A 16,964-nucleotide genomic window follows, 5' to 3' on the forward strand; every position below is an offset into this window, starting at 1 on the left:
TCTCATTCTTTTTATTGGGTCAAAATTGGATATCCTTTATTTATGCATTTATCTAAAATAGTGGGAATACAACACAGCTATTCTGAAATGCTAGTGTTGGAATGTTTTGTTTCATTCCTATCAAGGAACATAATTAATGGTGGGAAGGGCAATAAAACAACAAGACTATCTTATCCCAATTCATTATGTTGGGTGAAACATATGAGCAATTAAATTAGAAGTGTTGCACTAAGAAATGAGCTTCTGAATTTTTCATGATCTCTAGAAAAGTCTTGAACAGTTTTGCGGATTTGAAAGGTTTTGCAGATGAGGAAGAATCAGCTAGGCAACTATAAAGATCTAAGAAGAAGAAGGCAGACCTCTGATAGGAGCACACTAAATATTTTAGTATAGTACAGGGCTGTCAAACTTGCGGCTCGCGGGCCAGATGCGTCACACGCTGGCCATTCCCACCCCCGATTTAGCAAAATGGGACAAAGTCCTGATATGTCAGATGACACCGCCGTGACAACACGAGTTTGATACCCCTGGTATAATACTTCATAGATTATCACAAATACTTCCTAATTTTCTCTATCTTGGAAAAGAGGTTCTTGGGATTCAGGTAATCAGCTATGTCTGGATTACATCTCCTGGAGATATGCCCTATTTTGAAGAAACCATACATTGGAGAAGTAATATATTTTGGCTTGCCACATTTACAAAACTATATAATATACCAATTATAGGTAGATAAAAGGGGGGCAATAGTGAAACCTGCTCCAGACAGAAATGATCAATTTCAGTATAGTCTCTGCTGGCTGTTTTCCCAATAAATGTCCACTACCTAGCCTTTATTCTGTATATGATCCCCATGAATTGGTTCTCCTAATTTACTTAGATTTTACATCCCTGATTTATATGAATGGCTGAGTTGTTGTAGGAGTTGAGAACAACTCCTAAACATTTTGGATTCTGGTCCTTCAAAACCTCAGTTAATATACTGTGTTTACCTTAAGTTGTAGTGAGATTTACATGTTTTTTTAATTAATTCCCAAGCCTTTAAATTTAGCTCCATTAGTGAACTGATCTGACCCAGAGTATCCAGTAGCATGATCTTGGCATCACTGTAGTGGATTAGCACCTGCTGCTGTTCCTTTGCTACCCGTTTTTGAAAAAACTAAATAAACAACATAACTTTGCTATAGTTTCCACTAAGTGCAGCCTGTTGTGTCCCATGCCACGTGTTGTAAACTGATATACACATATCTATGTTTACTTGCTGGTTGGTTCGAAGAGAAAGAAAAAAAATATCTCTCCTTTATTCTATGGATATTGAACATAAGAGGGATATTTCATATAAAGTTTGAAAGCCACCTTTTAGCTCAAGCTGAAACCTTTCTGGTCCCCTCTTTAGGTACAAACGGATTGGATCTCTCAATTGTAAATTAGCCATTTCAATCAGTGTCAGGTAAACTTCAGTTAATTATCTTGGCTACATTTCAGTACTGATGTGATGTTTGGGGAATTGGATCAATAAAGCCATATGCCATTTAGATGCTGAAACATTTACAAGAACTCACATTGTACTTGTAGTCGAAGTACTTTCAGTGGTTATATTAAACATCTTAATTTTGCATCTACTTATTAATAGAGGTTTTGTTACTAGTACCGTTTGGAATAAACTTTGAACTTTGCCACTGACAAACATCTTTGGCACTTGTATATAAAGAATGAATCAGTCACAGTGACAAAGCATAATATGAGAATTTAAATCAGTGGTTCTCAACCTTCCCAATGCCGTGATCTTTTAATACAGTTCCTCATGTTGTGGTGACCCCCAACCATAAAATTGGTGTCTCGGTTCCTAAGACCATTGAAAATATGTGTTTTCCGATGGTCTTAGGCGACCCCTGTGAAAGGATCGTTCGACCCCTCAGGGGCTCTCGATTCACAGATTGAGAACCACTGATTTAAACAGAAGATAATATGGAAAGTAAGCTTGAAATTTCCTCAGTCCTGGTGAATAAAATTTAGCCTAAGGTAACGCAAAGGGATTTTTTAAAGCTATTTTATGAGCATTCAAAATAGCATTGATATTGTATGCACTGTTTCCATCATTTAAAAAAGATAAAGGTTCCCCTTGCACGAGCGTGATACTCGTTCCGACTCTAGGGGGAGGTACTCATCTCTGTTTCAAAGCCAAAGAGTCTGATGACATCTCCATGGTCATGTGGCCGGCATGACTAAAGACCAAAGGGGCACGGAACACTATTACCTTCCCACCAAAGGTGGTTCCTATTTTTCTACTTGCATTTTTACATGCTTTCAAACTGCTAGGTTGGCAGAATCTGGGACAAGTAACGGAAGCTTACCCCGTTATGTGGCGCTAGGAATTCGAACTGCCGAACTGTTTCTTATTGACAAGCTTGACGTCTTAGCCACTGAGCCACCACATCCCTAAAAAAGGAGAAGACTCTTAAACTTGACTCTGTGTTTATATGGAATATTCATCTAGTTTTCGGTCAAGGAGAAGTGGCTTGCCCCTGATTTCCAGAATATATTTATATTTTGCAGTCTGGTGTATAGGACTGGGATTTCCACAGTTTCCCTTGCAAATGCTATTTAGCTTCTATGTCCTGTCAAGGTCACTAAGTTCCTATTACATGCTGAGGAAATTTGTTGTAGAACAAAGTAACCTTAAAATGTATTAAATCTATGATCAGAAAAGTGTATACAGTAATAAATAGAAATGCCACATTTTATGAAACATCTTTCTTTGACAGCATAATTGATATGGAGTAGCCAAGAGTGTTCAAAAATTCAGCCAGTCCATAAAGGTGCAGCCAGATTTGCAAGCCATACCACTGGTGAGAGCAGCTGTGCTTTCATGCTGAGTCACTTCTCTTTCGTAAAGTGTCCCAGGATAAGCCACAAGATTTTCACAATCACAGAACCAGGTTTAAAAAATTTATCTATGTTTGCTTCAGTGAGGATATAGTACTCTATTTCCCATTTAGAGAGAAGGAGCTTCACACTTCCCGCCTGGGAATCTAGGTAATCAAGAGATGGTCATTTTGGGAAAGGAATACGTACAAGCCACAGAGTGATGGTAAAAATCTTTTTATTTGTATGTGCAAAGATCTGATTAGAAGAATAGGGCGGATGTCTCCCCTCTCAAAATGATCCCTGGGAAAGATTATTTGGATGAAAAGACATGGGGTCTTAGTTTCCAGGGAATGATTTATGAAAGAGCCGAGGTGGCGCAGTGGTTAAAGTGCAGTACTGCAACCACTTCAGCTGACTGCTATCTGCAGTTCGGCGGTTCAAATCTCACCGGCTCAAGGTTGACTCAGCCTTCCATCCTTCCGAGGTGGGTAAAATGAGGACACAGACTGTGGGGGCAATATGCTGACTCTGTAAACCGCTTAGAGAGGGCTGAAAGCCCTATGAAGCGGTATATAAGTCTAACTGCTATTGCTAAAGGGTACCAATGAGCTTGCTTTAAACATTCATTTCACCACATTCAAAGACAGAGAACACAAAGGTTAGGTTCTCCATGGCCTACACAGAGACCCCAAAAAGGCAGACTGAAGACATCTCTGTGAAAAGCAGAGCCAACAACCATGGTGAATGAAGAACTTGTGAATAGACTGGCTCTTTGAAATCTCTCTAGGGAAGGAGAGGACTTGAGTTTGCACTCAAGTGTGCTGGACAGTTGCTCCTCATAAGGAGATTATAAGGTAAGTAACTGTTGTTCTGTATTGTATATAGTGTATAGTTGTCAGTTGAAGTTCTCATTCTGGTCCTCCATGAGAGCGGGAAAATACTCTCTCCTGATTGGTTATTTGGCTGAACAGCTCCCTATAAAAGGAGCTGTGTCAGCCAGGGAGTTCAGTTGCCTCACAGGCAGTATTGAATAAAGAGCTGTTAGAAATCATTCTGGCCTCATCTCCATTCTTCGCCCAGAACTTAACAACTGTCTTTGGTGGGTTTAGAACAGGGGTATTTCTGTTTTGAATTTTTAAAAAGTCAGATTTCAAAAATTGGACACTAGAGGGAACTAAAGATTACAATTAAAGGAGAACACATAAATTTAAAATTGCAGAATTAAGCAAAATATTCCAACACTCGATATATTGAAGGATATTTTTTTTTAGAATTAATTCAGAAATTAATACTAATAGTATGGAGAGCCTGTGTCTAAAAGATGTTATGGAAGAGGAACAAGTTTCACCTGACAAAGTCAAGACTGGTTGGAAGGGGTTTTATAAATGGCAGGCTGCAAGAAGGACACGGAAAAAGATGTCACAGCAGACATACAAAAGAAAGGCTGAAGTTTTAATAATTAAGAAATATAGAAACAATAAAACAAGATGGTTGTACCATCTCATTGCGAGAAAGACTTCTGGTAATGCTGCCATAGATCAAGTGGCAGCAAGGCCGAGCCTGGATAAGAGATAAAACATCCTTTTTTTGAATGAGATAAATTATCCTTTTTGCCATATATATGACAAGTCAACCACAATACAATGAAGAGCTCCTGTTAGCGAATTGGATATTTGCACTCTCCGAGCCTTTGCAGGCAGACCAAAGGAGCACAGCTTGGATAGCCTCTTCCTGCCTCACCCCATACCAGTTGAATCCAATCCTCCAAGTGACAACTGTCAGGTTGAACTTGCTCTCTCAGCTGTCACAGTAGGAACTCTTCCAAATGCTGTACATAGGTAAGTGGCAATTTGTTACTATTCCTGTTGTTTTGCCTGGCATGAAAACCGCATGGCATCCAGGGATATGGGAGTTGTTAATAATGACCTGTGATTTCTCCAGTTCAGACAATAAATCAACTTAAAAATCCACCAAGAGGCTCTGAGAAAATAACAGAAGTTCAAAGACACAGGAAAGGAATTGGGGCAAGTAACCATAGCAGGCTGCACCCATTTTTTTTCCTGTCACCAACTGTGCCAGGATTCCCCCTTGTTCCACTGACCTGATCCGATATTATAAATTGTAATCTAATTAAATAGAGGAGATAATAGCAACAGAAAACTCCTCACTCCATGTGGAGCGCAGTTCATCTGCAGTGTTGTGGGTGATAAAACCTTTATGAGAGAGGGTCCTTGTGAAAAAAGGCGGTGCTTTGATAAGCAGAGATGAGGTGGGCTTCCACTCTCCTGGTCTTTCGGAAGTATCTGAAGACCTGGCTCTGCAGATTTGCTTGAGGCTTGAAGAAAACACACAAATTTGGGATTGATTAGGGCCTTGAACCAGGGGTGGGATTTTACTGGTTCAGACTAGTTCGTGTGAACCGGTAGCTCCATCAATCAACTGGGAGTGAACTGGTTAGTCCGACGATCAAGTGCCACCACCACCCTGCCCACCCCTGTGCTTTGCTGACCTTTATCTACTCAGCTGAGTTGCGTGGCAGAGCAGATTGCCGCACCTCAGCTGTTTCCCTCCCCAGCAGTAATGCCGAAGGTAAGTTTTCTCAAAACTGCGCACACGCTCACAGTTTGCGTCAGGCGTGTGTGCAACGAAAGCGAGTGCATGCGCGCAAAGCGTGCGCTCACCGAACCAATTATTAAATTGGTAGGATTCGACCACTGCCTTGCCCCCCTCTTCTGCCTCTTTAATGTTAATTACAGGTAGTTCTTGACTTACAACAGTTCATTCAGTGACCATTCCAAGTTACAACGGCACTGAAAAACGTAACTTATAACTATTTTTCACATTTATAACCTTTGCAGCATCCCTAAGGTCATGTGATCAAAATTCAGATGCTTGGCAACTGTTTCATATTTATGACAATTGCAGCGTTCCAGGGACACATGATCCCCTTTTGTGACCTTCTGACAAGCAAAGTCAATGGGGAAGCCAGATTTACTTAACAACTGGGTTACTAAGTTAGCAACTGCAATGATTCACTTAACAAATGTGACAAGAAAGGTCTAATATGGGGTAAAATTCACTTAACAAATGTCTCACGGTAACAACAAATTTGGGGCTCAATTGTGGTTGTAAGTCAAGGACTACCGATATAATATTCTGTTTCTGTTTTAACTGCCGCCTATTGGAATATATATATATTTTTAAAAAATATTAAAGTTAATTGCAATATACTATTTCTGTTTTAACGGCCTCCTGTTGGAACATAGTGTTTATATATTTTTTTATGTTTTTAATTGGGCACCGTCCAGAGTTGCTCTGTGTGTGAGGTGGACAGCCTCTAAGTGTACATGAAATTAAGTAAATAAAATGGCATGCTCTGCTCATGACCAGATCATTGTTCAACTAGCACTTAAAAGAGCTCCATGATTAGATTATAGGACTTGTTGGATCAAGCCAGCCTGTAATAATGAGGGCCAGAGGGGAGAAAAAACAAATAATGTTGATAAGCTTATTTAACAAAGCTGACAAAAGTAACAATAATGTTCTAAGAAAATCAGGGAGTGAAAAAGAACGCCCCTTCCTTCCCTTCACAAAGGAGCAACAACTACATTTCTAGCCTCCCTCCAACTTGCTTGCCATGACACACATACTTCTTCTACAAGTGGGTGTTTATGGACGCTTGTTTGGTATTGCATACATTCTTCCTAATATGCAGCTATGGAGGGCAGGACTCAACTTAGAACCTATTAACAAATGCTCCAAGAGACACGTTAAAGGTTTTCTATTGGCTGGTCCTGCTGAGCAAAGGTGGCATCCCAGCAGTGTTTGAAGCAAGAGCTTTTCGTGACCCGTCAAAACCGCGTTCCACAAAAGCGCGGTTGACGAAAGCGCGTATGTGACGTCATCACAGCGCGACGAAAAAGATCGAAAAATTGAAATAAAAATTAAATTACACCAAGCTGATTCACATAAAGGTTAGGGTTAGGTTAAGGGTTAGGGTTAGGTTTAGACCGTTAGCGTTACGTTTAGCGTTAGGTTAAGTGTTAGCATTAGGTTTTTCGTTAGGTTAAGGGTTAGGTTTAGGGTTAGGTTTAGGGTTAGGTTTAGGGTTAGGTTTGGGGGGGTTAGGGTAAGGTTTTCGCTTTATTTTTACATTTTTCGATCTTTTTCGTCGCGCTGTGATGACGTCACAAACGCGCTTTCGTCGACCACGCCTTTGTCTACCGCGGTTTTGTGGTGGAACCGAGCTTTTCCCCAAAAGCTGCAATGACAATGGACTGCAGTGGACTCAATTAAGCATAGCTAGGAGGGGTGGGATTCAATTTTTTTTACTGCCAGTTCTGTAGGCGTGACTTGGCAGGCGTGGCTTGGGGGAGCCATGTGACTGAGTGGGTGTGGCCAACTTGACATGTTGAGATGGCCACACCCACTCGGTCACATGACCATCATTCCCGCCACGCTCACCGAGCCACGCCCACAGAACTGGTAGTAAAAAAATTGAGTCCCACCCCAGCTAGCTACGCTTTTGGCTAGTTTTTGCCGCAAGAAGCCTCCCAGCCACCGCCTCTTTGGCTGCAGGCTTCTTGCGCTGAAAACTACCGACCTTCACTTCTCAAACATGCCGATAAAGAGCTTCAATCTGCTGCTGTCGCCTTCCAGTTTTTCGTGCCAGCCACACATTCGCACCCCATACCTGTTGTGCCGGAAGAACAGGGCACCGATGACAGTGGGACTGAAGCTCCTTTTTGGCACATTCGAGAAGCGGAGGCCAGTAGTTTTGCCAGTGGCTGGGAGGCTTCTCACACCAAAAAAAAAAAAAAAGAGAGAGGAGGTGGCTGCAGGCATCTTGTGACAAGAGGGGGGTGAGATGCAGGCTGGCGGGGAGCCCAGCGGTGATGGCTCAGCCCTGGCTCAACCCTCTGCCACCAGCCACAAAAGGATTAAGGTAAGCCCACGGGAGAGTAAGTAAGGACTGGGCAGGGCCTGTGAAGGAGGGAAAATGGGGTGATACGTGGTGAAGGGAGAACAGGCGGCATGCATGAAGAGGCCCTGGGGAGGCCAGAGCCAGGGAATGGCGCGTTCCCCAAAGCAACCAAGGCGAAGGGCGAGCAGGCGGCATGCTTACCTTTGGTGAGCTGAGCTGAGTGGGCAAGGCATGGAGGCGACTGGCAAAGCAATTAGCTGGGCCGCATAGTGAAGGCAACATATATAGGGCTGGGCTGGGCTGGGCTGGGCAAGCGGTAAGTGGGTGGGGCAAGTGAGCAGTGGGCGGAGCGAGTGAACAGTGGACGGGGCAAGTGAGCGGGGAGCAGGTGACCAGGCAGGTCAGGGCAAGGCCAGCAGAGGTCATTACTGGTTCAGTGAACCAGGTGAAATTTCCCCCACTGGTTCGCACGAACCGGTGTGAACTGGCTGAATAGCACCTATGATAGCTAGGAACAGTGAATTAGGGGGTGAGGAGAATTAGCAATTAAAAAAAACAACCAAATGCCTGACAGGCTGAATGAATTTGTGGAGACATAAATTTCATCCCTCTTGAAGCAATCTGATCTTCTGGCAGCAGCTCTTCAAACTTTCAGACAGACATTTTTTTCAGTCCTATCTGGAGACACCAGAAAGGGAGCGAGGTCTTCTCTATGCAAAGCATTTGGCCGGCTATGAAATGGAACGGGGAGTGTTTTAGCAACAAGTGGTCACAGTGTCAACTTTCTGTCCTGACTGGAGACCAGGAATAAGGGCTAAGCTGGGGTGGGGGGTGGGGGAATGGCTTCCAAACTGCCTTAGTAACAAGCCAGAAGTCCCAATTTGGACATCTCACTTAAACACCCTCTGAAAAGAGCTTAGGCTGGCAGGAGAAACCAAGTGGGAGAGACAGAGAAGCAGAATACCATTAGTATATATGCATATGCTTTGTTCTAACATGGCCCCAGGAATAAAATAAAATAAAACAGAAAAAAGACAACCTGGAATGTGAAAGCTGGCACTTGTAGGATACTGGTGGACCAAATGAAGAGACCATTTCATTTCGTGCCTATTCAATCTATGTGCTTGCCAGCTTTGGGGTTTTTGGTTTGCATTATGTAAGTGAGTGTGGCCGTTAGCTGACTTATTTGCCTAGTTTTGCATACCTATTTATTTTTTGCACATATTTGTCTGTGTAATTACAGATTGGGCAATAGGTCAGTATTTTGTTCCTGTGAATGTTTTCCTAATGTTTGAAATGGGGTGTTTGGGGTTTTTTCTGATGCTATACATGAGAGTCATGTGATTTTGATTTGCAGGATCTGAATCATCTTTGCTTGGTTTTGTTAATTAGTTGAATTGACAGTTTCTGGGCCTCATAGAATTGCCTTTTAAAACGTGAATATTAGAGCAGTCTTGTGATTGATCACTTCCATAATTTTGTAAATTGGACAACCAAATTTCCCACTACCCCAATAACTATTTTGCGACAATGCTCATAATGTGCTCTTATAATTTCTCTTGCCCTCCAAAAGTTGATTTATTTGAAGTCATTCTAGTTTATCTTGAAAATTAATCACCAGATGATAGCAATACACCACTTCATAATGATTTAGAGCCCTCTCTAAGTGGTTTACAGAATCAGTATATTGGCCCCAACAATCTGGATCCTCATTTTAAGACCTTGGAAAGATGGAAGGCTGAGTCAACCTTGAGCCGGTCCGGAACTCTTGTTTGTGGACAGATTTAATTTGCAATACTGCATTCTTATCACTGCAGCTCCTATTATAATAATATAATTATAATAATGCCACCTGATACCCAGCTATACGCTAGGCAGTTTACAACTTTTAAATCAGCTGCAAAGTATAATGCAAAAACAGCCATATTCCAACCATCTACTATCTGAGTTTAAGATTTAGTCCGTCATTAGATTTTATATTTTTTATTTCACCTTTATTATTAACTCAAGATGGAAACTTACCTAATATTCCTTCCACCTTCAATTTACCCCACAATAACAACCCTGTGAAGTGGGTTAGGCTGAAAGAGTAAAAAGAATACTAGCTCAAAATCACCCAGCCTCCTTTCATTTCTAAGTTGGGACTAGAATTCATAGTCGCCTGGTTTCTAGACCTGTAGCTTAATCATTAAATCAAACTGGCTCATGCAATGATCTCTTTTCTGCTTTTACTGCAAAGCAAAGGGCTGCTACTTATGTGGCTGTAATAACCAATGGAAACCAGAAGTGGAATTCAGCAGGTTCTGACCAGTTCTGGGGAACCGGTAGTAAAAAGTTTGAGTAGTTTGGAGAACCAGTAAATACCACCTCTGACTGGCCCTACCCCCATCTGTTCTCTGCCTCCTGAGTCCAGCTGATTGGGAGGAAATGGGGATTTTGCAGTAACTGTCCCCTGGGGTGGGGAAGGAATGGAGATTTTACAGTATCCTTCCCCTGCCATGCCCACCAAGCCACGCCCACCAAGCGATGCCATGCTCACCAAGCCACACTCACAGAACCGTAAAAAGTTTTGAATCCCACCACTGTCAGAAACCCAATTTCCTCATCAACCTTTACACTCATTTTTTTCTCCTCATGGTTCACAGATGGAAGCCCATTTGACAGAAAGCTCCCTTTCACCAGCACATAATCATGTACATTAATAGAACAACCCAAAAGAGGCCTTTTTATGTTTTACTTTTGATGTGTAACAGGAGAGAGAAGGGGCACTTGTTGATTTCATGGAGCCCTCAGAAATAAGATTAAAGTGAACCCTGGCAGTGTAGATTTATTGGTGGAGTCAAAACTGAGCAATTGGCTGATTTGAGGAGGAGAAGGAGAAAGGGCTGAGAACGACAATGAGTTTCTGCAAACTCATTGCCATGAAGAATCACCAGATGGAGAAAACAAAGTGGAGTGAATTATGTACTGGGTTTCAGATGTAATAGAATAACAGAGTTGGAAGAGACCTTGGAGATCATCTAGTCCAACCCCCTGCTCAAGCAGGAGACCCTATATCATTTCAGACAAGTGGTTGTCCAATCTCTTCTTAAAAACGTCCAGTGTTGGAGCATTCACAACCTCTGAAGGCAATTTGTTCCACTTGTTAACTGTTCTGTTAGGAAATTTCTCCTTAGTTCTAGGTTGCTTCTCTCCTTGCTTAACTTCCATTCATTTCTTCTTGTCCTGCCTTCAGGTGCTTTGGAGAATAAGTTGATCCCATCTTCTTTATGGCAATCCCTCAAATATTGGAACATTGCTATTATGTCATCCCAGTCCTTCTTTACACTAGACTAGCCAGACTATTCATCTTTAGGATGAATTGCTAATACAGTGGATGCTGTACAACAGAATTCCTTGACTCATAACCTTATTCATGGACATTTCAGTTATATAAGTACAAAGTTAGAAGGTTTTTTTTTTAATTATCCCACAACATCTTTCTAGATACTTCCCCCCTTTTTCTCACTACTATTTAATGCAACTGTATGTAGATAAACTTAACACAATTCAAAGGCTAACATTTCTTTAATTGGATTGCAAGCTGAAGATTCTGGTGGTTACTGTAATTTTATGTTAACTCATTATATTTATGGGCAAAAGGTGTTCTGCAAAGCATTCACATTTCAGAGTAAGTTGCATTTTGAAACCAGCTATTGCATATTGACATGTGATAGTGTTTTCTCTCTCTCCCTCCCTCTCTCTCTCTCTCTCTCTCACACACACACACACACACACACACACACACACACACAAGCAATCAGAGGTAGCACTGATATTTTTGTTTATATGCTGTTTTTATAGCACACTGTTTATATGTGTATGTGTGTGTGTGTTTCTATTTTCTCGGCACGGTTTGCAAAGCCACATGACCTAACCAAGGATTTGGCCTTTTTTCTCATGAGGGGATTAAAGGCAGGGGGAGTGGAGGTGGAACCTGAGCTTCAATTAGGAGATCAAGTTCTCAGGGTTGAGTGGGAAGAGTCCCAGCTGCACCCAGGATGAAAAAAGGATCCAGTCTTCTATTGTCTCATTACAGACTCATATGATCTCCACAGCACCAAAAATGTTCTCCTCCGTGTCAAGTAAGAGCCCACTTTCTTCTCAGCCTGTTGGAGCGAATGAAGAAGAGCTTAGAAACTACAACTGCAGAGTCCATTCTACCCTGGAGAAAGAAGAGAGCCATGTTTCTAGCAATTGTACCTCCGACACTTCTAGCTCTTATCGTTCAGCACCAAGCTCAGAAGAGGCCGAGAGTTTTAAAGACTGTATTGAATATTTGGAAGAAGCTGGGGGGGATCGTATCATGCAATGCACTTACTGTGACGCGGAATACGAACAAGCAATGTTGATCCTCTCTGCAGATCAGACAAAACTTGCTCGCAAAAGCAGAATCTCCACAGCTACGGCCAGGCAACCACACAGGACTTTGAATGATTTCAGCAATGCTTACCAAGGGAAAAGAAATAGTTCTTCTGCAACTTCTGGAGACATCCAAGTTCATTTCCCCCCAAATAAGAGCAAGACTTTAGGAGGCTCAATGCCAGTCCAAGGGGCAAGAGTACAGAGCCTGCAAGCAGACCTCCCCAGTGCTATAAAAGATCAAAACTGGAGAGACAAACTCTGTTCCAGTGGTAAAGAAAGCCAACAGGTTCAGACGTCAATCAAAGCTAATAATAGCTCAGACCCAGTATGCAGTAGTGGAATGGGTCTAGTCACACCAAGGCTGCAGCCAGGAGACAGCAGCGGATCTAAATACTTGGATCATTCTGCACAACTCAGTGCTGATAAATCCAAGGAAATGTTGCCCAGTGCTCGCAAGCTGAAGAAGAGCAGCCTTGGCAGTCGACCTCATGGTCCTGTAAGTAGCAAATTGGCATGCCCCAGATATTTTGTTGAAAATTCAAGTGTTCTGAGTGATTCCGATGAGGCTGATAATGAAGTGGAAAAGCTCACCGCTGGGTCTTTCCAGAGCCTCTCGTGTCCCCAAGGCAGTTATCTAGATATGTATAGTTCTAGTAATGGGACGTCATCCAGCCTGTCCAATTCCTTGCCAGAAGATTGTAATGGACTGAACAGGTGGCCGCCGTGCAGTGATCAGAGGAAAACAATGGTGGTTGGCCACAGCAAAGGAAACTGGCCATTCCCACCACCAGGCAAAGACCCAGAAACAGAACTGCTCAGTGGAGTCCTGGGGAAGGAACACTTTGAGTGCATTGATCTCAGACAAGAGAATGCGGATGGCAAAAAGAGCCTGTCTAAAAAGAGAATGGTGCCCAAACGCCAGATCCAGTTGAGACGGAAGGACAAGAAGGAGATGGGCTTTTGTGTTCCTGGCGAGCCTGCGCCCGTGCAGTCATTCACACAGCCAAGGAAAGACCCGTCTGCAAAGGGGAGGAGTATTAGTGATGAGTTTCGGATAAATTATAAGCAGTTTCTAAAAGCATCTTCTCTAGGCAACGCTTATAGCAAAACCAAGCTTGCTTCCAATCTAGTGAAAAACGTCTTAGCTAAAAAATTGCAATATGAGCAAAGGATTAAAATGGAACAAGCTTCCATCCAGGACAGTTCACCTTCTTCGGTACCTTCCTCCATCAGTACTGATCTCCAGGGAGATAGCTTGGAAGGCAAGTCAAGTTCTTTGTCCAAATCCGATTGCAGCTTCTCAACCGAGGATGTGCAAAGCCATTCCACCACCAGCGAGCGGTCTGAACCTCTTGCTATCAGTGAGGGCGGAAGAAATGCCTTAAGGCCAACGAAGGGAGTTGTGCTTAATAAGGAGCTAAGAGAGAATGTTTACAAGCTGAAAAATACATTTAATGAGCTGAATGAGAGAATGAAGTACCAAGAAGACGCTCCATTGGACAGACTCCCTGTCTCAGCAAAAGGTGGGGTGAATGTGCTAGAATCGAGCAACATCAGAAAACAGGCCTCAGGGGAAAGGCAGGAATATTGGAGAGCCCGAGCCGTGTTTGAGGCCATGCAAGATGACCCCAAAACCTTGCCTCTGGTTCCCAAATTTGCAAAGTCCCAAAAGCCATGGCCAAATCTGAAGCAGCGAGCTATCCAGCAAAAGAAGGCCCTGCATTCAAAAGAAGATACCTTTCCTTTTAAACCTTCAAGCCTGGCGGTGCCCAAAGATACCCCTAGGAACACCTTCGTATCCAAAACTAAAGAAATGAAACTCATCCCACAAATGAAGGATAAGCACAGGGCTCCCAATGCCTTTAGGCACACGTGTTGGGACAGAGGTTTCGCCATCAAGAGGATGCCGACATTTCAGAGCATGAAACTGTCCTCAATCATTATTCCAGATTCTGGCAAATTCCACAACACTGGCAGATTCGATTGTCCTAAAGCATCTTTCACCGAGGGAACTGCTCACATGCCAGACAAAGGGAATGTAAGGACACATCAATCCAGAGACGTTAGAAAAATAGTGAATGAGACTTACAACCTTGGCTTTAAATCCGCAGAGGGTTCCAGTGCTGACCAGAGTTCTAGTGCAGAAAAAAGTGAAAGCGACAGCTTAACTTGGTTTCCAAAGGAATCCGCTACCATCTCTCCTCTCTTCATACACTGCACTTCAATATGTAGGAAAGACTATGTACCGGCAGGAAGTTATGCGCAGGAGAAAAAGCAAGCTCAACCTGAAGGCTTAGATATGTCAACACTTTCTCTCCAGGAGGCCAGTACAAGGAAGTCCAGGGACCATTTTCCTCCCATGCTATCAAACAAATGTTCAGCAATAGGTGAATCTGGGGTGCATATTACTACAATTCAGTCCAAGAAGTTAGCTGTCGAAAATAAAGAATTTCAGCCCCCAGTTGAAAAGAAACCAATACTTTGTGAGCGGAGTGAATTAAATGTCAGACCTGCTTCCACCCCCACCAAGAAAGAATCTCAGCTTAATATTCAAGTGAACAGTTCTATCTCCAAGCAGCCACACACAACAGCAACTGATTATTTCCCCTGTATGGGTTATTCTGCAGTAGATGATAGGACAAACAAAGAAACCTGGCCTCACTTTAATCACAGAGAAAATAAAGCTGTTGCTTCATCTGAGATCATTGTGATTCCACCATCGGCATATGTCCAGGAAATCTCAATGAGAGAGAATAATCGTTCAACTAAAAGTCTCATGCTGGACTCTTGCAAAGTGCAAGAAGCTGAACTGCCCTATCAGAAACATCGATCCTGTGAGACCCTCACAGTGGGTCCCAAAGACGGTAAAGATTATTCTGTCCTTTCGAAAGAAGAAAATATATTTTCTGAATCTCTTCCTTCCTGTGAAAACTATAGATACCCACAAGCAACCCGAGCTTCAGTCATAAATACTCCGAATTTGCAGATGCAAACTCCGGCACATAATCAATATGTTGATAGAATATATGAAACAACAGCAATGGAAGACAGAAAACCCTTAGATGGACACCACAGAATACATTCAGAAAGTATAATTTCAGATAATCCATTAACAGCAAGAGAGTATATGGAGGGAATCAAGCTTGTGTCGAATTCAATGTTTACCCCAAAAACATCTGGTGAAAACATCCACGACTCTGGATGTGATTATTTTAATAACAGCCACCAGGCAACAAATGAACAGTATTTTTCTACCACCCAAGCTGACAACACAAATTACTTAACTATTCCTGTGAAAACACATCCATCTGAGCAAGACCCTAAGCTGTCTCCACCTCTGCACATGGATAACACTTCATTCACCTCCAACGTTTCTTTCCAGCCAGGAGTGGACCTACCTGGAAATAAAATGAGCAATGAATTTTTCCCATCAAGACAAATGGAGAAGAAAACTCCCTCCGATAATGTGATATACTCTGCCCCATGCCTTAGACAACTCCCCTTAAGACATGAAGAGTCCCCCAGTTTCCCAAGAAGAAATGAAAGAGTTTCACCTTTGGGTAAAAGTGCTCCAAGCCCAACAAGACATTTTGCTGCTCCTCTACAGGCACACCGAAAAATGTTGGTTGACCCCGAGAGTGGAAAATGCTATTATGTAGAATCCCCAAGACAACCTCAGTTGAAGATGCTTTATGACCCAGAGACAGGGCAATACATTGAAGTGTTAATACCACCAGCTCCTCTGCCGTCACACAGTGGACTTTACCAACCGGCTTTTCCATCAATGGTCATGAATCCAGGAAGTTATGGGCAACCTTACATGACCTACTCTGGATGTCCGGGTTTTCCCCCTCCACCTGCACCACCTGGCCCTCTGGATCTCCAAGACCAACCGCCCGTTCAAGAAAATGCAAACTTTAGTGATGGTTTTAACCATTTTGCAAAGCATGAAGCCCCTTCAGTTCCTGATGGCAACTATATGGAAAGTTTATATTATATTCCCACTGGGATGAATTCGAGTCCTAATCCTAGCCAAGTTTTATATTCTCCGTCTACAAGTTCTGGTCCTTTGCCTAGGATGTGACATGCTATGAAACAAACAAACACTTCTGCAAAAAACTGGGTTGTGGTTTCTTTTCAGATCCTCCTTCTTTTTCTTCTCCTTCTCATAAATGTCAAGCCAAACCTCTTTGCCTGGATCTTGGAAAAGGACATGGCAGGAAAGTTGGTTGCCTTTTGTTCAGTTCATTAATTTGTTGGGTTCTGAAGGATTTGAGAGGTAGTGAGAAATCATGCCTCATTGAACATACTTCACTTCCTTGATAAATGTATTTTTATGCAAACATCTCTGTCAATAATACACCACATTCTGGTGCCAACAGAACCCAATGAGGTTTTTGGGAGGCTTTTCCAACGGAAGGACCAGGATCAGCCTACAAGGTTTTCATTTACAGCTCTCAGTTTGTATCTGGAAGTATGTTATAAAGTTCAGTATTCTAAGGTTGATCCTGCTCCTGAGGAATCCAGTTGTTAACAACCTTTGACTCTTCTGTAGAAATGAAATGTTCATTCAGTCAAGTTTTATGAATATTATGGACAAATCACCAATAGTTACAAACACCCTTGTTTCTTACCGGTATTCCACTTTTGCCATTAGAGTTCAGTCAATTAGTAAAGCTTTGTTATGAGAACCGAAGACCACGTGAGGTTGGACAACCTGAGAGAAGGCTTGGATCAACCCCTGAGCTTCATCTTTGCCAGAGCTCTG

At 42.5% G+C, this 16,964-nt stretch overlaps 1 protein-coding gene across 1 annotated transcript; it reads left to right on the plus strand.

Moving 5' to 3' along the window:
• Nucleotides 1-11,865: 11,865 nt before the first annotated feature.
• PROB1 (proline rich basic protein 1) lies at nt 11,866-16,289 on the plus strand. Its single transcript, XM_014054083.2, has one exon. The coding sequence runs from the start codon at nt 11,877-11,879 to the stop codon at nt 16,278-16,280; it is 4,404 nt and encodes a 1,467-aa protein (XP_013909558.2). The 5' UTR covers nt 11,866-11,876; the 3' UTR covers nt 16,281-16,289.
• Nucleotides 16,290-16,964: the final 675 nt, after the last annotated feature.

The sequence above is a fragment of the Thamnophis sirtalis genome, unplaced genomic scaffold (genome assembly GCF_051295495.1).
Source record: "Thamnophis sirtalis isolate CommonGarterSnake01/CBP01778 unplaced genomic scaffold, rThaSir2_p1.2 scaffold_5, whole genome shotgun sequence".
Classification (NCBI taxonomy): Eukaryota; Metazoa; Chordata; class Lepidosauria; order Squamata; family Natricidae; genus Thamnophis; species Thamnophis sirtalis.

Bases quoted from the DNA above. Each gene is read 5' to 3' on its own strand.
- PROB1 (XM_014054083.2), top strand. From the start codon at position 11,877: ATGATCTCCACAGCACCAAAAATGTTCTCCTCCGTGTCAAGTAAGAGC.